This window comes from Natator depressus, chromosome 2 (assembly GCF_965152275.1).
Source record: "Natator depressus isolate rNatDep1 chromosome 2, rNatDep2.hap1, whole genome shotgun sequence".
NCBI lineage: Eukaryota > Metazoa > Chordata > Testudines > Cheloniidae > Natator > Natator depressus.
The window spans coordinates 15,652,683-15,679,883 of record NC_134235.1 but is presented as its reverse complement, the minus strand read 5'-3'; the positions used below and the strand labels follow the sequence as shown (position 1 = coordinate 15,679,883).

Below are 27,201 nucleotides of genomic sequence, written 5' to 3'. Positions count from 1 at the left end.
GGGACTGTTTTGCTAGAGGTTTGACAGTCATAATTTCCCACTATCATAGTCTATTTCTCTCCCAAATCTTACAGTTCAGGTGGGTATATAAAAACAGACTTCCTAATCTCAAAATTGAATTACCAGCTAAAAGAATGTCTCCTGAAATTCAAATGTCATTGCAGATGCAGTCTGTAGCAGTGGTTCTCAACCAGGGGTTGGGGAGCCCCCAGAGGACCACAAGCAGGTTTCAGGGGGTCCACCAAACAGAACCAGTGTTAGACCCGCTGGGGCCCAGGGCAGAAAGCCTAAGCCCTACTGTGCAGGACTGAAGCCCAGGGCCCTGAGCCCTGCCACCCAGGGCTGAAGCAGACACCTGACAGGGCCCCAGGCAATTGCCCTGCTTGCTACCCCTTAACACTGGCCCTGGCTTTTATATGCAGAAAAAACAGTTGTGGCACAGGTGGGCCACGGTGTTTTTACAGCATGTTGGGGGTTTCAGAAAGAAAAAAAAGGTTGAAGTTTTCATTAACTGGAAGAAATAAAGTAACTAATTTTAGATAGCCCCATAAGATTTTGAACAACATTTCTGAATCTAAAGGTAAGCATCCAAATCCATATTTAGGCATGAAATAAGCTGACTTCTGCCCCCAGAGGTGATCTTAGCTCCCATTAACATTTGACTTGTGGGTGCTCAGCACCTCTGGGGGGGGGTGGGGGGGTGGAAAATCAAGCCACCTATTTAAATGCATAGTTTTAGGTACCTTAATTAGCAGCACATGTATGTTCTTCGGGGTGAAAGTAATAAATTCTTACTAGTGTGGGGCTGGGGTCAGTGTCCCCAGCCAGCCCATCTATGCTGTCTGGCCCCTGCTGCCTGAGGCTCCAGAGGCGATTTTAAAGGACCCAGGGCTCTGGCTGCTGCTGTGGTAGCAGTGACAGTGGCCGAAAGCTCCAGGCCCTTTTAAAATCACCGGCCCCAGGGCAGCTGCCCTTTTGCCTCCCTGGTCAGTGGGGAGGGGGGAAGCGATGTTAAAGTGTGGGCTGCCTACAGGCTGGTACTGGTACGCTGTACCAGCCCGTACTGGTTCATTTTCACCTCTGGTGCTCTTCCTTATCACCAGTAGCAATTCAACATACTGGACTATTGGGTTTCAAGAAGAAAAAAATATATAACTGCTACTAAAGATGGCAGCTGTCTTGTAAGCTAAGAGAAAGATCATAGAGCAGAAGTTGTTGGCTAAACATTCAGGACAAAAAACCTGTTGGTCTGGATTAGTGACTGTTAACTATCTGAATTTTTATTTTTGGTTTCATTCTTGCAGTTAAGACTGATTTATAAATCATGTAAATTTGAAATTAAAGTAAAGTAGTCAGAATAGAGACAGGACACAAAAGGTCATTTCTAGTCATATTTAACCAAAATATTGCAATACTCCAGTTAGCAAACTTAATCTGGGATTCAGATTAATTTGGAACAATTGATCAATCTGGACCCAAACTGAAATCTTATCTTCCATGTGCTGCTTAAAAAAAGCCTGCTTTTGCAACAATTCTTTGATATATGTAGTTAGCTAGATTTAGGGTAGAGTGCCAAAATTCACAAAGATAGAAAAAGGATTTACTTGAATAGGTGCTATAAAACAGATATTTACTGTAAATAAAACACAGGAACAAGCCCACATGAGAAGATGCACTTGAGGGTTTTGGATTCTGGTTTCCAAGAAAAAAATTGCTTAGTTTATTAAGTGCTGTATTTTCATAGCAAAGTTGCACAGCAGATACAGTATAAACTTGCAAAATCCAGTACGTCTTTCTAGTATCTACTCCCCCAAACTTCATCAGCAGAAGTCTGATACTGTATTTAATGCCACTCTCATTTCATGGAGAAACTGCCTCCCTTGGACAAGAATGATAAATTAAGGTCCCCCACCAAAAGGGTGGGGTTTTTACATGGTCTATGGGCTCTGGCAAATTCTGATGTATGAACAGAGGAACAATCTTACAGTCCTTACTCAGACAAAACACCCATTTGAGTCAAGTGAGATAAATGGAAAAATATTTTAATGTTCACATTTTCCATTGTTTCAAAGTTACATGAACTGGCAAAGATGTAAACACAGGCAACATGGAAAGAATAAGCAACAGTGTTTCTGGACATTTGTTTAGATTAACCATCTTTGACTAAAGAGGGTACTACTAAAAACAAGAGCCACCACAACTTCAAGTAAAGAAACTGAAGAATTTGGGAAGTCTACCAGGCCTTCAAAGACAAGTGTGGCTAATGGGAAAGACATCACTCTTTGAACTGGACGTGGACAATTCACAAGTTTAAAACTGCAGACAATGGACTTTTCTGGAAAAAAAACTACAAGTAAAGTGCAGACATTAACTGCTTTCCACTGCTCAACATGCTCCAAGAATCTCTTGGAAACTAGACACTATATAAGGCACACAAGACCTACCTGCCAATAAGAAAATATTTAGAACCATTGATTTCACCTTCATCCAGGCAGCCAGTCACATCCTCATTAGCAAAATAAAACTACTTGCAATGCTTTTTCCCCTCTTTAAGTGGAAACTTCCTCAGAACCAGTTTCTGAAGACCTCTTCCGATAGTCCTCTTTACAATGTTATGAAATAATTGATACTATTCAGCTTCATGCTTTGCAATTACATGGTTTTTGAATAAGTCACACTTTTGATCAGATTTTGCATAAATTGGTTTACCAAATGGGAGAGTGGAAAAAAGTGTTTACTTGCCTGAACATCAAAATCTTGAAGAAGGCGAGTGATTCCCTGTGAAGAGAGATTTGTAACGTATTAATGCAGATATGCATTGCAGCTGCAAAATTAGTCCAAGTATATACACTTAGTGAAGCTCCCAAATTTACAAAAAAGACCAAATTCTATAGCCACTCCCTCCCCCACCAAAATACAGTAAGACTTCCATTACCTTCAATGGGAGTTTTACTCAGCAAGTGAACAACTTAGCCCCAAGTATTTTACAGACACTAGTTATGCTTTGACAGATATACTTGCTTAATTTATAGCATGTATGGTGAAGTACAGAGAAGCTAATGATTAACCTAAAGTAATGAATTAAGTCAATGAACAAGTCAGAACTGAATAGAATCCAAGAATTTTAACTCCCATTCCTTGTTCTAGCAGCTAGACAGCACTCTTTTAAGGCTCCCCTACACTGGAAAGTTACATTATATTAGAATCTGAGGCCCCTTAGGGACTGCACGCAGGTTTTTGTGGGGTCATCAAGCAGGGAGGCCTCAGAAAGAAGAAAGGTTGAGAACCTCTGTTTGAACATGTGCTAATGTTTCACAGTTCATTCGTGCAGCTGTTACTCATTTATGTAAATTTCCACTTAAGTCAATGAGACTACTTGTTTATTCTGAGGGTTAAATCTCTCCTGCCTTACACAGACAAGCATCCGATGAAGTGAGCTGTAGCTCCTGAAAGCTCATGCTCAAATAAATTGGTTAGTCTCTAAGGTGCCACAAGTACTCCTTTTCTTTTTACAGACAAGGATTGTGATGCTTAACCCTGGTATTTACCTTATGGTTAGCCATCAACACTAAACAAGCCATTAAAGGCTGCCCAACACAAAGTAGGCATATGGTACCACTCCTCTACCTGCAAGCCAAGAGGCTTTATAACCTCCTTAAGACAATAAAGAGCTAAATGTATGCCACCTTAAATATTTCTACGTGCAATAAAATAAAGAATGTAGACATATTAGCTGCATATATTTTAAGAACAGAACTTAACTAGGAAGGAGAAAGTTTTGATATGGTGGCTGAGGATAATATGGATAAGAGCAGCAGGACCCTAGAACTCCATATTCATCAAGCTACGCTAGGGAAAGGGCTGAAAGCAGAAATATACATGCAAAAAAACCAGACACCACCCCCCCCCCCCCCCCCCGGAGGCAATGAGGCCCTAGAAGACTAAACCAGGATACTTTAGTGACTAACATTTTGGTCTTTACCAATGGCATCATGATAAAAAACTATCAATTAGAAACACAAGCGAGGCCTCAATGGAATGATTGCTTTATCAGAAGTCTGAGTCTGGATTACAAGAGGGCTACAGAACCAAGCTATTTATATTGGTAGCTAGGCACTCTCTCATTGTGCAGTAAGATATCATATAATGTAAAGTTTGTAACTCCAAAAAGCATTAATGTTTCAGGTTGAGAAGTTTCTGAAACCTCCAAGAGCTGGTCCTGTTAAAAAATAAAAAAAAAAATCCTATCTTGTAGGAATGGGTTTGGTTAGGTTATAACCAGGAACAATGTTATACATAGGAACAGGTCAGACAGCTCTGGAAATGTTAAGGGTAAAAAGCATAGCTATTTTGTTTATTCACCACAGGGTTTTGTGGTACTCTAGAGCTGGAAAGCAGGAAAATACACATCCAGAGAGATTGTGTGCTACTTAGACTGCTTGTGTGTTTAGAACTAAGGTAGCATCTTGGGTCAGAACATGTATATATTCCTCTTACTCAAGACCACCAATTTTTTCATCTGCCCATGACAGAGATCCAGGGAGTTCTGCAGTGTATTGTTAGAGATGTCAACATCTTTTAGAAATAAAACATGTTTAAGAGGAATCTTCAGTGATGACACGCTTAAGATCAGTGCTTCTCCTCTTACTTTAAATTCCAGGTGATATTCACATGAAAAGAGGATCTTTGTTTCTGAAGAGATTTCCTGTTCTTTTATTGCCAAGAATGTTTATATGAAAACAATTTGGAATCTGGGTAAGAGGAACAGAGAACTATTTTAGCACAACTGAAACAAAATGTTTGAGTGGATTTCCAAAGTTTTGGAGTGTGTAATCTTAATGAAGGTCAGTGGATGAAAGTTACAAATCTAGGAATTAAGAGTTTAGCATGGGAAACAGTGCAGAAAGATGTCTAAGATTTACTGTTGCCAGGAATTACAACCACATGTTAACAAGACTAAGAAGGGCAAATCTGAGGGATCCATTCACAGGCAATAGCGAACTATTTGCTAAGAATGTATTCCCATTACAGCAACTTTCCACTCAGAAAAAGAGAAGGCAAAATTATTTGCCTAGAATTGCAGATTAACAGAACAATCTGGCCTACATCTTTTGAGACATTGGCGCTGCTTTATGGATCATTGGGATGAGATGTTCTAGGGATAGTGGTGCTTTCCATCCAAGTGTACAGGTGGTCTAGACTATTTATTAGAATGTGGAACCAGATCCACAGAAGCACACACACTGTTCGTGCTATTCATGATTAGGATGGCCATTGAACTTGAATGCTGTGGACAAAAAAAAGTTTAAAAAAACCCACAAACACTCCAATACATGGGGGAAGACGACTAACGTTAAAGTAGAAACAGTGGTATAAAGAGTTAAGTAAGGGTGTGTTTACAAAGTTTTTGTGCTGTTTTAAAGTGCTTCTATCAGTACAGCTTTTCTGTAAATTTCAGTAAATCTATAAAAATATATAAAATTGCATCCAAATTAGATGATTGCACCAGTGTAATTATCAGTTTCTAAACTGATAAAAGTGGTATAAAAATTATGCAGACCAGCCCTAAGCAGGAGGAATGGTTGAAAGAGGACCAGAACAGGACAGCCTTCCTTGTGCTGTGTCATATTATGACCTGCATTAAGTTTTATTTACATAGATGAAGGAGGCAGGGGTGAGAAAAAAGGATTCATGTACAAGTTTGTTTTTGAATTAGACTAGATAACAAGGCCCAGTCCTACTCTGATTTTCAGACACAGCAAGATCAGCCCCCAGTGTTTCCATATACCTAGCATTTGTCTTTATGACCAGAGTAAGAATTTTACAGTTTTTCATATGAAGAAAAACATGCAGTTCAAGCTAATCCCAAATTACAAAATGTAACTATTTAGTTAATTACCTCATCTTTCTCTACCAGAGGTTTCACCTCTGAGAGGTGAGCATCCTGGAGCTCCGTCGACATGGTTAGTAGCGGATATCTGCAAAGATCAAGAAAGCTTCAGCATATTTATGTTTTTATTTTATACCAAAGCATTTTAAACGAGAAGGAAAAAATAGAGACCACTTCCCAGAGTTTCAGATTGAAGATTGTGAATCTGCTGGGAAGTATACATACACACACTTTCTCCCCCACCCACACCAGTTAGAATATGAAGGTTACAAAATCAATTAACACTGCACAGAAGTGAGGCAGGGATTCTATAGCAAAAGATGTGTTCATGTCACTCAAGGGTGTATCAAAATGTATGCACAAGGAGTCAGAATAAAGGTTACATAATCAAGGTTGTAGGGGTACTTACTTCTGATATGTCCTAATTGGAATATCTGATTTTTGTAATCTTAGTATTTTTTCAAAGCAGGCTTTCCCCATGTAGTTTTCTATATTTATGGAAGTGGGGGGAACAAATTCAAGTACATGTATAAGCCATCCTGCTCATTAGTTTGAATCTTGGACAGATTCACAGCACAGACCTCTACCACTTCACCTAACAGAATAACCAGTAGCAAATGTAAACTGATTTCCTCCATGTGGACAGCCACAAGAAGGATGTAACACACCCTGCTATTTGCTTGACAAACAGTAGAAGAAAGGTGGGAATCCAGATACTTGCATTCTGTTCCTGGTTCTGGGAAGGGAATGTAATCTAAGTGCAGAAGTAGGAGACCTCATAGCGAAGGATATGCATTTGGCACATTCAGTCTGAAAGTTAGTGTGGCTAAGTGGATAGGATTCTGGATTTATTCTGTTGGATACCTTGGCTCTGCCAGAGATGACCTTGTGCTCAATAACATGGACAGAGAAGTGCACAGCACTATTAACATGACAGTGGTAGAGGTGCAGTCTGAACTCAAGTCATCTGGTTCCCAGACTAGTACATCTAAGATGGTATGTTTTTTGATGTGGGAAAATAGGCTGGTGCAGGCAGTTTAAAGCTTGAGCCTAAACAGCGGTGACAGGATTTCCAGAAAACTAAGGAACAAGCGTTGAACAAGTTTGGCTGTGCAATGGCACAGCCAATTTCCAGGATTTAGGAATCTGGATTATAATTCATCCAAATTGGATGACTTTTCATAGGGGACAGTAATATTCCCAAAACTATCCCTCTGTCAAATTTCAGTTCCAAATTTACTGCTCCAAATTCCCAATCCATGATCATTTGTATTGCAGTAGCACCAGCAGATAGGGTAGGGGCAGACTAAGTAGTGTCCCACTAAGGGGCTTTCAATCCAAGTATGATTAAGTGCCAGCAGAGACACCCTGATCAGACATTTTTGCAGCATGACCACCGCAGGCCCAGCTGGAGGCAGTTAACCATTTTCTATTCAGGGATTATGGTTAAGGCTGTGGGTTTGTCATGGAGGTCACTGAAGTCAGATTCTGTGCTTTATGACCTCTGACTTCTACAGCAGTTGGGGTGCCTGGCTCAGGGGCAGCTCAGGCAACCCGTGAGCCAGTTGCACTGGATCACTGCACCCCCACCTGCCCAGCAGGAGCAGAGTTTTGGTGTGAGAGGGGTGCTTACCTGGGGGGCTCCCTGGAAGTGGACATCCCCCTCACTCAGCTCCTAGGTGGAGGTGTGACCAAGCAGCTCTATGCACTGCCCCTGCCAGAGCAATGGCTTTGAAGCTCCCATTGGCCAGGAACCATTGCTGCTTCTGGGGAGCCCCCCAGGTAAGTGCTACCAGAGCCCACCTCACCTTGTCCTATACCCCAACCCTCTGCCCCTCCCCACACCCAAACTGCTACAAGGGGGGTGTGGGGGGAACCAGGTAGGGAGCCTGCTGCACCTCCTCCCCAACACACGTTTTAGTCATGGGTATATAGTATAAGTCATGGGCCATGAATTTTTGTTCACTGCCCATGACTTATACTAAAAATACCTGTGACTAAAATGTAGCCTTAATTATGAACACCTGGGTGGTAATTACTGGGGCTAAGGATATAATTGGAAGGATATAATTAGAAGAAACAAAGCAAAAGCGCAATTGCACTAAGGAGGAAGGCTGCATGGAAAGCTCCTGCTACAAAGTGTGTTACGTTCTGGGTGTAAAAGTGCAGAGGAATAAAAGATAAACATGATGAAAGGGAAACAGCCTGGGCATGTTTATGACAGTGAGTTGAAACCAAGTACTAAAGCTATTCAAATTGGTCAGGAGACCAAAAAAATTACTAGCATGACTAATTTCCATCCAATCTTGTTCTCTGAAATGGATTTACCATTTTTGCTTAATGTTTCCAGAAAAGTTTCAACCAGAGGTAGAGACTAGGAATAAAAAAAATTCATCTAAAAAAAGGTCAGAAGTGTCAGCTGCCTTCATTTGCAGTTGCTTGTAAGGGAAAATATATTAGGCAACCGTGAGAACAGAAATCTATGCAATCAATACATAGTAAGCTACTGTTCACAGTAAATGCACTATTAAAAGCTAGAGATGAAAAAGCTGCAACTTTTTCATTAAGCTATTTCTCAATGGTCTAATAGCCCCCCAAAAAGGAAAAAACCACACCTCGCTAAAACTGGGATACTGTGAAATAAAGTTAACCTTTCACTGAATTCTACAATATGGACTGAAGAATGTAAAAAACAAAAGTGTCATGCTTTGCTACTAATCCATTAGTTTCAATTCATGTTCATAAAAGTAATGCAAGCATGTCTTCATGAGGGATTGTGAAAGGTCAGACTGCATTTTTCCCCAGCATTATAGGTGGGAACCACACTACAACTTTTATTTTTGTGGTGGAAATACCCATAAGTTTTTTTGCATGGAATGGTTTAGGTCTCCAGGAGGTTAGACCACAAAAAAGGATTTAAAAAGCCATGCCAGAAAGAATACCTTAGATATCTTATGGCATCAAAATTGTTTTTGCAATAGTTCAAAGTTGTTACATTAGTTTTGTAAAAAACTAAAGCTAGGAAGTGCTGACCAACATGCTTCTCCACTACTTCTGTGAAAATCTGAAAAGAAAAAGCTGTGTGTGTGTGTGTAACCAGATTTATTTGATCTCTGGAAATCTACTGGATCTTCAAATCATACTTTGCATCAGATCAGGTATTTCCGATTTAGTAGGTTTTCCTTTTATCAATTAAGAGCACTTGAAAGATTCTCAACAAAAGCCAATATTCCTAATATAATTGGCATAATATTGTTCCACTGGTTTAAAGACTGAAGCACAAACAGTATCTGACTTCACTGAGCCAATTTATTGTCTGAAGAGAAAGTGGCTTGGGTGAAATGGTTTTGCACATGTTCACTGCAAGTTTCATTATGTTTAAATAGGTGCTGTGTGTTGCCTTCTAATACTACACTGTAGCTTGTAGCTGATTTAACAGCATAAATTTCCTGGATCAAAATAGTTTGCTCTTGCACAAGTGCTCAATACACAAAGTTCATCTATATTTGCAAGCATTTGTGTAAAGTTGCCAGCACTGGGGGGGAAAAACAAAAACCAAGGTTCTCATTTCACTTCACTAGTTCAGCTTTTGGGTCTATATTAATTGAACATCCTTGCAACATTCAGCAGTAGGCTCCCACAAACTTGAACCTGGTTATTAGATGCAATTCCAGCCAAGTGAAAGGATTAAATTTCAAAAGGCTTACACATGATTATGAGGAGAATTAAAGGCTTCATGCACCTTAATTATTGGAACAGAATCTTCTCAAAACTGATCATACAATCAGTGATTGCCAACCTGCAGGAGCAGAATCAGATTAGTTTATGGCAAGACAAGGGGAACAGGAAAGAAAACCTGTTCATCCATTACAATGGGGGTTCCAACAGAAAAGGTGAGGAATCTCATTCATGTTTTTAGGCCCCATCATGGCGTCATCAGCAGCAATCCCTAGATTCAAGGATGCTCTCTACCACAGATTTACATATGGGTCCTGAGAGGACTCAGGAGTCACATCCTGGAATATCAGATCCACCCACAACAGGTGCAGACATTTCCTGGTATGTCAGCTGCCTGCTGGGAGAAATCCTTGTTCCTTCCTTCTCTTTTCAGCTTCAAGGACAAGGTACTTCTGCTCAAAGCAGGCCACTGCCTGGAGGAGGATGTGGTACCACTGAAGTCAGCTGGTAGCTTACTTCTCCCAGCTTGTGATGTCCACATCAGTTTTCTTGAGATATGCTTCGTTTGCCTTTGTAGCATTTCCTCTGGCCACCATGGGATCCCTGACCATAGGTGAGCTGAGAGTAGAGGTTTGGTATGGGAGGTGAGAGTCTGGCATTGGCATACAATATCCAGCCCAGCAGAGTTGATGCACGAGGATCATTGCTTCAATGAGATGTGTCATAGAAAAAATCCAAACCAAGCAGAAGTTTAACAGGCAAAAATGACACTTTCACTATGTTTTCTGGGGCAAAACCATTTATGACTACTTTCAATTACACTGGTATCTGAATAAATACTTGAGAACAAACAGCCAGTGTTAACTCTTGTGATTTAGTGTTATAGAGCCTCAGAGTCAAGTGATAATTGAAAAAGGATTCTCAAGTAAAGAGTTACTAGTCTTGAGATTCAAGTTTTAACTCAAAGTGTGGCCCAAATGTACCTTAAAAAGCTAAAACCAAAGAAACAAGAACTACATATTATCTTTAAATATCACTACTTAAGCCAATCAGGATTTTCTGGGGCCTGCCTAATGATTACTGAACATTTGGGGTTGGCAATACAGTAGAACCTCAGAGTTACAAACTGACCAATCAGCCACACCCCTCATTTGGAGCTGGCAGCAGCACAGAGAGAAAAAAAAAATACTGTTTTCTACCAAACTACCAGAAAAATAAAGGGAAAGCAGCATTTTTCTTCTGCAAAGTTTCAAAGCTGTATTAAGTCAATGTCTCATTGTAAAAACTTTTGAACGAACAACATTTTGTTCAGAGTTACAAACCACCTCCATTCCCAGGATGTTTGTAATGGAGGTTCTACTGTACTATGATTCCATAACAGTAAACTCATTTATTCACAAAAATGAATTGTGAACCACTGTTATTCTGCCATTATTAGACAGAGAAACCTTTCAGTATATTTTCATTTATTGCAAATTTGATAACTAAATGGAAGTCACCCTTTGGCAACTACTCCAGAAGCATTTCATGCACTATTCCAGTGGTTTTTGAACTGTAGGTTGGGACCTCAAAGTGGGTCATGACCCCACTTTAATGGGGTTGCCAGGACCAGCATTAGACTTGCTGGGACCTGGGGTTGATGCTGAAGTTGGGCCCCTTTCCCCCGCATGGAGAGATAATAATTTTGTTGTCAGAAGAGGGTTGTGGTACAATTAAATTTGATAATCCCATGCAATAGTGCAAGGGTTTTCATTTAAAAAATAAGACACCAGTTCAAGTAATCAATGGGTCCTTTAAATAAGGTATAATGGTAGCAAAATCTTGGTTTTCAAAGCCAAAATATTTTTAATGAAGATTTATACAATGTGGTAGTCAATTTGGAAAACCAACATCTTAGCTGACAATCTGCAAGTCCTGTGCCAAATAACATTATGCATACAGCATAAGCTGCCATGATGAGACTACTGTTTGTAATTGAGCCAGAAGCTGATCTTTAACTGGGTTTCTGCAAACCAGTTCAACTCTGCAAGGATACTGAGCCACAGTATACTTCTATGAAATCATGCCTTCCAGAAATATCACATCCTTGCATGTAGGAGGCTAATCTGCCCAGACTCTTCTCCAGTCCGGTATTGTTTAATCTGGGGTGGGCAAATGTTTTGGTCCAAGGGCCACATCTGGGTATGGAAATTGTATGGTGGGCCACAAATGCTCATGAAATTGGGGGTTAGGGTGTGGGAGAGGGTGAGGGCTCTGGGGATGAGGGTGGAGGAGGGGGATCTGGGCTGAAGCAGGAGATTGTGGGGCAGGAAGGGGTCAGGAATACAGGCTCCAAGCAGTGCTTACCTCAAGCGGCTCCTGGAATCAGCAGCATGTCCCCCCTCCCAGCTCCTATGTGGAGGCATGGCCAGGCAGCTCTGGGTGCTGCCCCATCTGCAGGCACTGCCCCCTGCAGCTCCCATTGTCTGCAGTTCCTAGCCAATGGGAACTGTGGGGGTTGTGCTTGGGGCAGGGGCAGCATGCTGAGCCCCCTGGCTGCCCCTACATCTAGGAGCCAGAGGGAGGACATGCCACTGCTTCTGGGAGCCATGCAGAGCACAGAAAACCCCAACTCTGTTCTCTGGCTGGAGCTCAAGGGCCGGATTAAAAAATATCTGAAGAGTTGGATGTGCCCCCCTGGGCTGTAGTTTGCCCACCCCTGATTTAACCTCTGAACTGTATGATTTTCACTATAATCTGTTATCCATGGTACTGTTCCACTGTAACCACTTCAGGGCAGAGACTAGATGCTATGCCTTTAAACTGGAAGTTCCTCTAGAACAGGATTCACTCTTTTAGCCCCATGCCCTATATTTTGACAGCAGTACATAGAATATATGGTTAAAACCTGTAAAGCTGGCAGTAAACCACTACAGACTTCATTACAGGAGAAACACCCTACTTCTACTACATAAACATTAAGGGGTCTCAAACTCAATATTTATAAATTTAAATTACATAAACCCTCTGCTAAGTGAGAGAACTAAAGATATTCCTCAAAAGTATGGGTCCCTCCCCATTTAAAGATTGCAACTTCATTCATTACACACAAAATATCATTAAGTGGGCTTCCCACTATTCTTTATTGTGTACCTAAAGATGTGCTAGGCATCTCACAGCATAGAAAAGCCAGCCTCTGTCCAAAGAATAGAATGCAAACAGACAAGCAGCAGAAACAAGCCATTGTCCCTGCAGCTCACTAGTGCCATAGCATGTTCCTCTCCCCATTCATTTTTTGGGTCTGACTGTGGCTGATATTTCCAAGTTATATCTACTTGGGGGCGGGGGGAGAAAAATCAGATAATCTATCAAGGAACAACCCTCATGAGACAGTATGCCAAATCCAAATACATAGAATCACAGGAGCTAGAGAGGGAAGAGACCTATTTGGTTATCTAGTTCATGCCCCTGCCAGTACAGAATTGCTCCATAGAGTATATTTTCTAAATGCCATACCAAAGTCTACACTGAAGGAACATTAATGTTGCAAAGTAAAGCACTCAAGTTACAAAATGCCAGAATTAAGGCTGGCTCTGCACCCTTAGTTTGCCCCCCCCCCCCCATCTTCTTATGGGTGCAAAGGGTAGTGCCTCAAGTTCCCTTTAAGCTGTGTGGCAGTACAGCAGGCTATCAAGGGCTGCTGCAGCCAGGGGAGAGGGCTGGGAGGAGTTCCCTCTCCCTGCCACAGCCCCAGGGCAGCCTGTACCCTGAACCCCTCATCCCTGGTCCCATCCTGGAGCCTGCACCCCCAGCCAGAGCCCACACCCCAACACTCTGCCCCAGCCCTGTGTCCCCTCCCACACCTCTGCCTCACCCCCACCACACATCTCCTCCATATTGGATCACAACAAAATTTGTTCCACACATGGAGGTAAAAAAAATTAGAGGGTAGTGGTAGTGCCACATATTAAGGTTACCTGACACTTCCTGTTACAAGACTGATTTCAGTTGCTTATAACTTTGCCAAGTTAACCATTTGGATTGAAGTTTTCCCATGCTGGATGTCTCCCTCAGGCAGATTTTTTGGGGGGAAAAATGTTAAAACGTATTTTGCCCACATTAAATTCTGATGATCTTTCCTTTAGAGAGCTCTAGCACCCTGGTGTTCTGGACTAGAAACTTTAAATTTGGTAGATGGTGCTTGCTTGCATGTCAGGGATGTGCCTTCTGCTGCCCATGGTGGGGGGGGGGGGGGGAGAAAAGAGGGGGAAGGTGGGAGGACACACAGATTTGGCCAAGCTATAAGTCTTTGAAGAATTGTTGTTTGCACATGCTCAGTAGAAACTTAGATTTTACTTGCTAAAAAAAAAAAATCACTGAAAATTCAGTCCTCACTGAGCATGCTCAAGCCTCTCTCAGCTCTTAGTACCGAATGAACTGCATATGTGCCCCACAAAACAATTGAGGATGCTTCAGCCCAGGACTATAGAGGTGAGCTGGATTTTCCCTGTAATCTATGATCCCAGCCCAAGGTAGAGACAAAAGGAGCACAGAGCCCCTCTCCTGTTCTTTCAGCCATTTCAGTAGCAGCCAAGCAGTGTGAAGGAGGAAACCATGTGGTCCAAATGCAAAGGGGAAGAGAGCCAGACTGGGGGAGGGAAAAGGAATAGATTGGGACAAGGAGTCTGGTAAAACTGGGACCTGATGGGGAGAAGAGAAACTGGTATAATCTGGGAAATCACAGATTGGACAAGAAAATGGGTGGAGAGAGGAAATACTGAGTTTTACCCATATTAATTTTTTTAAACATGCTTTGAATAGGTAAGCATATCAGGAGTTCCAGGCAGGACCCTGGAATTCAGCATGGGAGAACTTGTTCTCTCTCCCCCCCATGATAACTATCCTAAACTCAGCATAGTTAGTTCCTGAAAGTTTCCATTTGCACATGTTCAATAGAAGTTGTTCTACATTTGCTCCTTAACTTTCTAAACCTTCCTACTGCTTGCTTTCCTGTCCACCCTCCACTTCAAATTACCCTGAGGCAGTGGCTCTCAAACTTTTACTGGTGACTCCTTTCACATAGGAAGTCTGAGTGCGACCCCCTTATAAATTAAAAAACACATATTTAACACCATTATAAATGCTGGAGGCAGAGTGGGGTTTGGGATGGAGGTTGACAGCTCATGACCCCCTGAGGGGTCCCAACCCCAGTTTGAGAACCCCTGGGCTGAGGGAAGGTGCACTGATGTGGAAGTGGAGACTTGCCTTTTCCACAGATGGGTGTTAATTTTGGGTATAACCATTTATTATAAAGCAGACCCCGCCCAATCTAACCTAGCAAGCAGCCAAATATCAATCTGAAGTTGCACATGGTCATTACTGGCAAAATTGGAATCAATAAGCAGATTCACACACCTTGCCATGTGCCAAGTCACCACACTTGACTTTGCTTTCAGTGAAATTCGACTATCCAACCAAAGAGTTTAGAGCATTATTAACAACAAACAGTACCCCAGACTCCTACTTCTGTCCACCTGTTCTGGCCAATAGAGCACACTTAGAGCCAAGGTGAAAATTCAGGAATCATAATTCTAAAGCATTTCATTGCTGTCAGGCAGTTGTGCAATCCACTGGCAAAGCAACACATCCCTCTCTAGTGGCTACTCCACAGAGAATCAGTTATTACTTTTTTAGCTAACATATGAGAAGTCTGCTCTGTTTGTAATAAGTAGTGTTTATCCACAAAATTACTAAGATGTACCATCTAGAGAAACAGGAATTAAGAGGAAGTTTAAGAACATTTAACCTAATACCAAAACAGGAACATGACCCCCACTACTTAATGCAGGGTAAGAATCATGTGGATAAGGTATCAGAGTAAAACAAAATACTAAGTAAATTACACACTAATATAAGAATTAAGAAAAAAGGTCAGTTCAATCTTTTCTGTTGTAATCACTTTTGGAAGCTACCCAAAACAGAAGCCTTTTTAAGAGAGTCTGAGGCATGACCAGAAAGGGTTAAGCATCCTGCAGTAGGATGAATGACTCCAATTCAATCCTTAAAGACATATGGGGATAGAATGTTCATGTTTATTTACAAAAAGAAAAGGAGTACTTGTGGCACCTTAGAGACTAACCAATTTATTTGAGCATGACCTTTCGTGAGCTACAGCTCACTTCATTGGATGCATACTGTGGAAACTGCAGAAGACATTATATACACAGAGACCATGAAACAATACCTCCTCCCACCCCACTCTCCTGCCGGTAATAGCTTATCTAAAGTGATCATCAAGTAGGGCCATTTCCAGCACAAATCCAGGTTCTCACCCTCTGCCCCCCCCCCCCCCCCACAAACTCACTCTCCTGCTGGTAATAGCCTATCCAAAGTGACCACTCTCCTTACAACATGCATGACAATCAAGGTGGGCCATTTCCAGCATAAATCCAAGTTTAACCAGAACGTCGGGGGGCTGGGAGGGGGGGGAAACAGCCACTCCCAGTCTCTATTTAAGCTTAAATTAATAGTATCCAATTTGCAAATGAATTCCAATTCAGCAGTTTCTCGCTGGACTCTGGATTTGAAGTTTTTTTGTTGTAAGATAGCGACCTTCATGTCTGTGATTGCGTGACCAGAGAGATTGAAGTGAAGTGTTCTCCAACTGGTTTATGAATGTTATAATTCTTGACATCTGATTTGTGTCCATTTATTCTTTTACGTAGAGACTGTCCAGTTTGACCAATGTACATGGCAGAGGGGCATTGCTGGCACATGATGGCATATATCACATTGGTGGATGTGCAGGTGAACGAGCCTCTGATAGTGTGGCTGATGTGATTAGGCCCTGTGATGATGTCCCCTGAATAGATGTGGGCACAGTTGGCAATGGGCTCTGTTGCAAGGATAGGTTCCTGGGTTTGTGGTTCTGTTGTGTGGTATGTGGTTGCTGGTGAGTATATTGTTTCAGGTTGGGGGGCTGTCTGTAGGCAAGGACTGGCCTGTCTCCCAAGATTTGAGAGAGTGTTGGGTCATCCTTCAGGATAGGTTGGAGATCCTTAATAATGCGTTGGAGGGGTTTTAGTTGGGGGCTGAAGGTGACGGCTAGTGGCGTTCTGTTATTTTCTTTGTTAGGCCTGTCCTGTAGTAGGTGACTTCTGGGAACTCTTCTGGCTCTGTCAATCTGTTTCTTCACTTCCGCAGGTGGGTACTGTAGTTGTAAGAATGCTTGATAGAGATCTTGTAGGCGTTTGTCTCTGTCTGAGGGGTTGGAGCAAATGCGGTTGTATTGCAGAGCTTGGCTGTAGACAATGGATCGTGTGGTGTGGTCAGAGTGAAAGCTGGAGGCATGTAGGTAGGAATAGCGGTCAGTAGGTTTCCGGTATAGGGTGGTGTTGATGTGACCATCGTTTATTAGCACTGTAGTGTCCAGGAAGTGGATCTCTTGTGTGGACTGGACCAGGCTGAGGTTGATGGTGGGATGGAAATTGTTGAAATCATGGTGGAATTCCTCAAGGGCTTCTTTTCCATGGGTCCAGATGATGAAGATGTCATCAATATAGCGCAAGTAAAGTAGGGGCGTTAGGGGACGAGAGCTGAGGAAGCGTTGTTCTAAGTCAGCCATAAAAATGTTGGCATACTGTGGGGCCATGCGGGTACCCATAGCAGTGCCGCTGATCTGAAGGTATACATTGTCCCCAAATGTAAAATAGTTATGGGTAAGGACAAAGTCAAAGTTCAGCCACCAGGTTAGCCGTGACATTATCGGGTATAGTGTTCTTGATGGCTTGTAGTCCATGTTTGTGTGGAATGTTGGTGTAGAGGGCTTCTACATCCATAGTGGCCAGGATGGTGTTATCAGGAAGATCACCAATGGATTGTAGTTTCCTCAGGAAGTCAGTGGTGTCTCGAAGGTAGCTGGGAGTGCTGGTAGCGTAGGGCCTAAGGAGGGAGTCTACATAGCCAGACAATCCTGCTGTCAGGGTGCCAATGCCTGAGATGATGGGGCGCCCAGGATTTCCGGGTTTATGGATCTTGGGTAGTAGATAGAATATCCCAGGTCGGGGTTCCAGGGGTGTCTGTGCAGACTTGATCTTGTGCTTTTTCAGGAAGTTTCTTGAGCAAATGCTGTAGTTGCTTTTGGTAACTCTCAGTGGGATCATAGGGTAATGGCTTGTAGAAAGTGGTGTTGGAGAGCTGCTGTGCAGCTGTAGCTCACGAAAGCTCATGCTCAAATAAGTTGGTTAGTGCCACAAGTACTCCTTTTCTTTTTGCGAATACAGACTAACACGGCTGTTACTCTGAAACATGTTTATTTACTACTACATATATATGTAATGCACAAAATGTAATCCAACTGTCCCTGTCTATGCTGTATTCTGATAATTCAGAGATCAAAAGGACATCTTAGCATTTAAATGAACTATACACATGGATATTGCTGTATTCATCTCTTTGAAATGTATAGCAAATCTGTTAATGGTGGATAATTACAAGCGATGCTTAGGAAATGGGTCCACTTCAGAGTCCCCATTAGTGCCTATTGTTTGACTAAAGGCTCCGAGCTGTCAAAGAAGGCCTGAAACTGTATTAAAAACATGGCTTGGGTCCTGATCCTCTGATGAAGCTTAAGCAGATCTGCGATGACAGGAAGTTTGAGATGCAAGACCGAGATCCCAGTCCTAAGCTGGTACACCCTGAATAGGATATTGGACACTAGACTATAACAAGGATCGGCAACGTTCAGCACATGGCCCGTCAGGGAAATCTGCTGGTGGGACGGCAGCCATCACATCCTTTGGCCTGCGCTGCTTCCTGCAGCCCCCATTGGCCTGGAACAACGAACCGTGGGAGCTGTGGTCAGCTGAACCTGTGGACCCTACAGGTAAACAAACCATCCCAGCCTTCCAGCTGATTTCCCTGACGGGCTGCGTGCCAAAGGTTGCTGATCCCTAGACTATAACCAATGGATTAATTCTAGAATAACTCTTTGCAACAACAAAGTTCATCTCTGCTATCAATCTGAATTTCAAGATTGTACTCATGTTTGTATGCATACTGATGGTTTAACCAACTCTTTTCTTTAAGAATTTTAGGTTAGTTAATAAGAATTGGCTATAAGTGTATATTTGGGTAAGATCTAGAATATCCGTTAATGTGTCCCAGCCTTTGTGATGGGTAGAACTCTATATGATGAATAATATTTTCATTAATTGTCATATTTGACTAGGGTGTCTAGGTGGAGGCCTGAGGCCGAGTTACCAAGTTTCCTTAAAGTAGCTTCTGAGTAACCAGTGAGCTATAATAAAAGCTGTTTTATGCTTGCTTGGTAAATTTAAGTATTGGAATATCCACCAACTTTGGTGAATGCCTGTCCCATTATTTGCAGTTCACCCTCATTGAGGGACCTCAGCTGGCTCCCCCTTAGGAATCCAGTCACAGAGTCCAATTCATTTTAGCATAGATAAAACATAAGTGGCAAAAGGAATTTTCTTTAGGTGAATCCTGTTTGGCTTTTAATAAAGCATCTCTTTCAAGCCTCCAGATTTCTAAGAAAAATAGATCTTTTCATATATGACAAATCTTCAAAAGTGATTGATGATTTTGAATCCCCAACTTGACACTTAAAGAAGGCCTGATTTTCAGCAAGTACCAAGCATTCTGTTCTGAGAGAAGGGAAACCTCAAGTTGCCTCATTGTAGGCGGTCAAAAAATTGAAAAGCCCAAAATTACTACGTACTATTGAAAAATCTCTGCCTGTGTTCCAGGACAGCATGTATTGGCCAGGAGGGAGGCCCTTCAATCTCCCCCTTCTAGACTTTGTTTAGCAGATAAGAATGACAAATCTTTAGTTGTAATTAAAGACTTTGAGTAACATTTTATATGTAATATTTGTAACAGGTTCTCTTTATAAATTCTTGTAAAATAGAATAAAATGTGTAAAGTTTGTTACTTTATGTGAAAGCAACTGGCGATATGACTTTTGTGCTTGCTAATTAACAAGTGTTGAGTCATTGCAGAAGTAGTTTAAACCTGATGTCAAAACTAAGTATAAGTTAACATGGTATAAGCGTATCCACAAACATGACTCTTAAATATTTATAAGAAGCAAAACCAAGTTCGTAATAACCTAAAAATTAATCACAACATGAAAAGAATTTAACTGTACATAAACAACTTCATTGAAGCATAACATCCTAGATTCTTAAAAAAAGGAAAAGTAATGGAGATCTGCAAAAAGATCAACCACACTCCTTCCTACGAATCATGTATTCCTGCCACCAGGCTGTCTATTCCATTGTATAACTAGTTTAGTAACAAAGAATGCCTATTAAAAACCTGTATTGTTCAAACATGAGACTTAAATTTGTCTAGCAACATAAGTATACCTGGTACTTAATTTCTTCTGTCTGTAGTCTAGGTATTGCACACTTTTCTGAGTAAAGCCTCTGCCCTGAGGATCTTACTATCAACTAGTAGCTAAAAGCCCAGACTGTCACATGTGTAGAGTCATTGTGAAAAAACAGCCAAAAAATGGCTCATTTCCATACACTGTGCTGTAATAAGCAATGTAGCAGTTTGTTCATGTTCCCTATAATTTGTGCACAGAGCTGCTTTGGGCTAGAGGCACCACCAGCTGTGTTACTCCACATAGCTATTACTCCCACCTTCTCTAAACAGCAGAGACATTCCAACCAGCACAGATTCTTGGAATCCAATGGAAGAATTTTTCTGCTGACCTAGCTCTATCTACCCAAGGGATTAGGTCAGTTTAGCTATGTCCCTCAGGGACAGATTTTTCATACCCAAAAGACCTAGCTATACTGATGTAAGTCCCAGTGTACACTTGTCCTCAGATGTTTAGACTTCAGCATGACAGTGACAATCCTGGAAGATTTGTATTTATTTGTGAAGATGGCAAATCATGGGCATGTGCTGAGGTGAGAATCTATGTATATTTGAGGTTACAGCATGCGCTGTTTGTGTTTCTTTGTGTTGGGGGGGGGTGCTTTGTGTTCCTCTGTGAGGGTAGCAGCTGAGCCAGGCAATCCATCTGTCCATCTCTTCCTCACACAACCAATGAAATCACTGCACATAAGTTAGCTTAGAGTAATGGTGGGGATTGGTTGAGTTAGCTCTGACATCAGACTCTTGGCCTGGGATAACCTAGACCCATGCCTTCCAGTAGCTATAGACTGCATGGATGTAATTCATAAACTGAACATGGCTGAAAACTTAAAAATTGGACTGCAACAGACTGCAAAACCTAGTGATTCAACCTGGTGATATTCTGAACAAAATGAACTCTCAGCCATGTTTACAGCTGTTTCCCTCACTTCACAATGATTCTACAGACATGACATAGGCTTCAGAGTAATGTTCCTGGTATCTTACTATAAAGATTTCATAGGCATTAGGGACCAATCATAATGTCCAGTCACTTTCCCTGCAAATGCAGATTAAAAAAACAAAAACATAAGAAAAAACAACAGTTAAGGGTGGGGAAGTGGTGGAAACAGGGAGAAGGGTAAGGATTAGATCACTAGGGAGAGGTGTGTTAGAGAAGTACAGCTTGGGTATGAGCTTTCTTGGTATTGTGATTTCTAGGGCCCTCATCATAATGTTTACATAGTGAATGCAACAGTGGAAATGGAGTGTTCAAAACACAGATCAGCGGTTATAAATTGGATTTGAAAGGAACTGTGTGGTCAGTCTCCAGCTGTGCAGAGAAATACTATTGACAGCTGAAAAAGATTTAATAGAATTGTAACAACTGAAAGGGAAGTAACTCAAAACAAAAGGAACACAGGAAGTGTGTCTGCCACACATTAAAATCAGAACTGCAATAGTCACATGCATCCTGCTTTGTGCAAACACACGTCTGTGAAAAAAAAAAACAAAACAAAAAACCACACCAGACTCCTCGGTCTTACATCAGCAAACACACTGTATACCTATGCTGTACAAAGTCAAATTTGGCCTATGAAACTGGGGATAGTCCAGAGACAGTAACATTCTGTTATGATGCAAGTATGAAGAAAACAGGCCTGATCCTGCACCATCCACTTGATGTAAGATTAAGTGGAAACTGACTTTAGTTCAAGGTGTAGGGGTTTTTCTCTACTCTTGGGGCTACAGGACCCAAGACTGATGAATATGATGCTTGCATGTAAGTGATTCATGTTCTCCTGTGCAAGCAGCACCTACTATTCTTAAGTAGATGCAGAGAACCCACCAAAAATCAAGCACTGTATATTGTGTTCTATTCAGATATAACTATCTGAAGTGATGCATATTCAGGAACAGTTCTGAATTGCTTCTTACTGCTGCTATTCTTTAGCATAGCTTAAAATAAAGATGGATACATTTATAAATGGAATCATATGTTGGGTTGCTTGTGATGCAAGGGACTGGACTCATAACAAAGGAGGTCCCTTTCAGTCCTGTCCACATCATTGACCAGCTGGAAAGATTAGAGTTTTATTGTGTCAGGAAGGGTCGTTTCACCATGCACACATGAAAAAAAAATTTCCACTGAGAATCAAAGTTTACAGATAAGCATTTATCTATTTTAAATTGCCTAAAGGTAATTGATATTATCCAACAAAAATTATAAAAATCTAATTCTGCCAAGCAGAACTGGCGATGGGATTACATCCAGCCAATTGTTCACTTCATCTTGATCAAAAATTACAGAAGGGAGAAGGGTAGGGAGGAGAGCATGATTGGAGAGCATTACTGAAGAGTTCAGTAATCAGTGGTACTGATAGTCTGATTTTTCAAGTGGTCTTCATTGGCATCCAAATCAGTATTTGAAAAGGGAGTTGCTGTCCACTGCAAGCCTTATATAGAAGGTTTAAGGCTACTGCACATGTTTCCAATGCCAAGGAAACTATTTTCTTTTTTTAAAAAAAACATGCACCTCTGAGAAGTACATTGTGACCCAAGTACAGCTTTTAAGAGGATGGAGTTTACTATTTCTTCCTCCTTTTGCTATAGAGTAAATTGCATATTGCATGACGGTACAAATTTGCCAAACACCAATCAACTTCCAAATATGATTACAGTTATAAGGCAGTGATGGGAGGAAGATTAATATGGTACATGCATGCAATTATCAATAACCACATTACTTATTTCTACTGAAACAAAAGGAAATGTTAGAAAATGTGTACCGTTAATCAAAATTGCATTTTGTTTTTAGTATTCTGTTCAGTTTTCTGTAGTTCAGGTCTAAGTTTCACATTCTTGTCCCTTAAATAATAAAGCAAGTTTGAAAATGACCACGATTCCAGGGGTTTTTTTTTGTTTTTTTCTAAAAATCAGTCAGCATTTAGTCATTCATTATTTCAATGACCGACGCATGCAATTACTGCTTGATGTTCTCTTTGCTACCACAATATTCCTTCAAGCACGCTGCAATTCCTATTTTGTTGTTAAATTAGAGAAAACCAGATTTGCTCATTGGTCCTGTATGCTGGCAAGGTCTGAACTAATTTCATCTATTCACTTTCCCAGGTTCTTCTATTTGTTTCATAGAACTAAAACACACTTCTAGACTCTGGAGAGGACATATGTTGAGCTAAAGAGTAAACAGCTAACTTCCCAGAAAGGCCTCCCCCCCCCATGATGCATAAGTATGTGGTTGGTAAATCTTAAGTGCAGTTTTTATTAGTTTTGGAGGACAATAGAGTCTACTGGATAAGGCACTGGCTATAAACCACTTGGATTCTGTTCCCAGCCCTGTGTGACCATAGGTAAGTTTTTTGCATGAGTCAGGGAAATCAAAACATTGTTTTGAGCTGACCCAAACCAAAATACTTATTTTTGTCAAAGCAACATTGACCTTGATCTGTCAGCTGCTGCAGTGTCTCATGGAAGTTTTCGTTTGAGTGCCTTGTGAACTCATTCTTTTTAATAGGCCTGGCTCCCCAACTGGACTACATCTCCCATGACGCACTGTGGTTCCATAACTGGTTGGACAACCACTGTTCATCATGGGAGATGTAGTCCAGCTGGGGAGCCCAGCCTATGAAAGGAAGAGGGGGCATGAGATACCATGGCAGCTCAGGTAGACACAGATTAACATCACTGACCCAAAGTGTTCTGATTTTCTTCAAAGAAACAAAACGTTATAGTTTAGGACTATTTTAACATTTCAAATCAGATGTTTCCAAACTGATTGAACAGAACTTCCTGCTCAGAGAAAAAAAGATGTTTTGTTCCAATCTGATGAAAACAAATGCTGAAATGGAAATTCTGATTTTCATCCAGATTAATAAATTTTCAAGAAATAAAACCTCACTTAAGTGAGCTAGCACCAATACTTCATTTGGGCCAAGTATTCTTTTTATCCTGTAGCACAAGAGTTCTGCTTTGTACTACAATTTCAAATAGATTTAGCTGTCCAAAGAATCTTTCTGCCATAGTTCTGACACCCATTTTGCATTTTATTCAAAAACAAAAAAACTGTCCAATTCAGAATATTCAGCTCTTTAAAAACTTCTAGGCTGTGCTCACCACAAGTTTGGCTGAGTCTAACCACTACCCTATGTGTTCATTTCCCTACCATGTGACAGTTTTCATGTCTCTGCTCAGCTTATTTTTGAGAATTTGGGCCGGAGTTTCTAAGTTAAATGCCAACACTCTTAGGTCTCAAGTGACTACCTAGCTTTAGTTTTTACCCCAGTTTGAAAATACTCCATACTATAAACCTTATGTCATGGTATCTGGGCAGGTTGTACTGCAAAGTACTAGGTAAACAAATTTCTGTAATATTCCTATTTACATTCATCTATCAAAACATTCCATCCTCACTGCATTAACTGTTTTCATTGTATTGAGCCCTTTAGAAATGACTATGAAATACTAGTATTTCATGAAGGAGTATACTCACACAAAAGTACACTATACAGTTTCTGAAAACTCTTGCTTTCCGAACAGACTAATGCACAAACTCGCATGGAAGAAATTTACTTGTATTCTGGGTAGTCTTATTCTCTTGCTTCCCAGTTTTACTATTTGATCTGTAAAATCGTATGATTCTTGCAGTCCACAGAAGTATCTGGAGCATAAACACACCACAAACAGCAGTATGTGTTTTTATCACATGCATAGTAAAGGCATTGAGAGTCAAACTACGCTAGAACAAGGATTTTAGATTAAAACCAGTACAGAAAGTATACAAGAATACAACTATCCGTTTCCAGCACTAAATTTAAAGTGACATCATTTCTAATGCATTTGTCTCACTTTTTGCTTCAGTTTTTGTTGTCATTGTTACAAGTTACATCTGATTGTTGGAACTGCAAATTAGAAAAAGAATGTTTCTCCCTATTTTTAGCATTTATTTTGAGCATCTGACAAGTCAGTTTCATGGTTTTTTCCCCGGTGTGGTCAGTTTCTCTTTGCATGTCTTTCACACAAGGAGACAGAAAAAAATATGTCAAATATAGGAAATTATGACCCTATAACCACATTTGGCAAGGACACTCAACAGCTATAGGGCCTGAAACCACCTTTGATTTTTTTATTTTTTACGATTTTCTAGATTTCAAGCTGACCGTTTCCAAACCAACCATTTCCCTTTAAATTACTTCTTTTGGTCCTCCGAGATCTATTTTTAGATAGATGCCCTCAGACTTCTCAAGAGAAATTAACAACAAATGTTTACTGCCATCTTACTCATTAACCTCTGCAATCCTTAAAAAGGAAACATAGGGAACATTTCTTGTGGGCTGTCTAAAACAATGGGTAAGATACAGAGGGGGCCCTCAACTTGCAAGCATTTCAAAGGAAGGCAGCAACACTGGAAAAAAAAAATCCTTAGCCACACACTTTCACCCAATTCCATCTTCAAAGCAAGATGCTTTGAACAGGAACAGTGCCTCAGAAGTATTCAATATACAGTACTTAAACTACAGCTATAAACACATAATGAGACACAAAAGAGTAAACAATGAAAACTGATCTGTTGCAATCAAGGCTACAGTTAAGCTAGAAAATTTGGTAGATATGGCTGAATTACACTAATAACTAACGTATGTAACGCCTTTCACACAGAGAAATAGTTTTTCCGTTCCAAACCCTTCCCAATTCTGTAAGTGCAAAGAGGCTGAATCATAACATCAGCATCTAACAAGATTCCAGCTGTTTTCACTGCTTTCAGAGAGGGGCAGGGAGGAGATCTGGGACATCTGCTATGGAAACCTGAACTGCCAGTACTTGGTCTCTCTCCCATTAGCCACTAGTCTCCAGTGACATTTCCAAGCCCTAAGATTCTAGCAGACTTAATATAGAGCCCAGCCAGTAAATTTGTTCACGATAATACAGTAGTAACTGGTCAAACTGAAGTCCATAGGTACCAGGATTTCCCCCAGTTCTTCTGGGTCCAGCTGGTAGACACCAAAGATTTCACCCATCTTGACTTCTGTCAACACGCTGCTGATCCTGCCTATTCCATTCCTTCCCCTCCCACCCATTCCAACGAAAGAACACAAGGGACTACCTTCCACCCCAGGGTGCAGCCCTCATATTCCAGACCCTCCCTGTCCCTCGGGCCCACCCACAGCCGGGAACCGCTGCGCAGAGAGAGGGGCAGGTGCACCCCTTTCCAGGCAGGGCTCTGGGAAGCAGGGTGAGGAAAGATAGAGGAGCTCAGTGCACAGCCCTTCTCAGGCAGCAGAGCCAGACTGGCTGGGATGCTCAGCCCTCAGAAGAGTCACATTTTGGGAAGTTAAGTAGCCCTCCTTCCGGCCTCTTGCATCTCGCCACAGCAGAGCGGCTCTGACCACTAGGTCCTGTGGGAGGGAGGGAGTGAAGACTGGATCCCCACACCCAGGGGGGCTAACCCATGTGTTGTTAACACTCTCCTCCCACACCCAGCAGGACAGGGCACTTGCACCCCGGACAGCAGCACCAAATTAAGCCCACCGGGCCCCCTCTTCCCTGCACTCAATGGGGAGCCAAGCATGCCCAAGGGCCCCCCTTCCCTGCCCTGGGAGGGGGGAGAAACATGGAGAAGGAGGGGCACGGCCAAAGGAACCCCCTTTCTCTACCCTCAGGAGGGTCTGGGGGGCAATATGGAAGGGGCCGGCAACGGCCGAAGGACCCCCCCCTTTCCCTGCCCTGGGTGGGGGGGGGGAAGAAATATGGGGGGCCGGCAAGGGCCGAAGAAGGACCCCCGTCCCCTGGGGGGAGAAGCGGGGGGCGGGCATGGTCGGCCCCTTGTTCGCGGGGTTTCCCGGGCACCCCGCGGACGAGCAAGGCAGGAGCCGGGCTAGTGCCGCTCACCCTCACAGCCGCCGCCTCCGTCCGTCTCGGCAGCAAGATCCCGCTCCCCGTCACCCAGCGCCGCGATCGGGTCTGGGTCCGAGCCCCGCTCGCGAGGTATTTATAGCGCTCCGGCCCCGCCCGCCCCGCTCGAGCGCTACCTGCGGCCGCCTCTTGCGCGGGGCTCCGCCTGGCCGCGGGCGGGGCGAGGAGGGCGGCTGGGCTGGCGCAGACCCCGGCCTGGCCCGGCCCCCGGGCCCGCGCTGCGAGGCGGAAGCTGAGGGACGCTACCCTGGCTCGTGACAGGCCCAGGCTAGCAGCCTCCGCCCCGCGGCCCCCGGCCCGTCACAGGCCCGCCCGGCTGGAGCTGAGGCTACGGGGAG

At 42.3% G+C, this 27,201-nt stretch overlaps 1 protein-coding gene across 1 annotated transcript in view; it reads right to left on the bottom strand.

The window, feature by feature from the left end:
• The window catches only part of NDRG1 (N-myc downstream regulated 1), a 67,908-nt gene extending 40,948 nt beyond the window's left edge, over positions 1–26,960 (bottom strand). Inside the window, exons 1-3 of the mRNA XM_074943818.1 lie at positions 26,840–26,960; positions 5,900–5,978; positions 2,743–2,778 (exon numbers count right to left, since the gene is read on the bottom strand). Coding sequence (XP_074799919.1) covers positions 2,743–2,778; positions 5,900–5,962 — 99 coding nt within the window. The 5' untranslated portion in view covers positions 5,963–5,978; positions 26,840–26,960. The remainder of the gene's footprint in view (positions 1–2,742; positions 2,779–5,899; positions 5,979–26,839) is intronic.
• Positions 26,961–27,201: the final 241 nt, after the last annotated feature.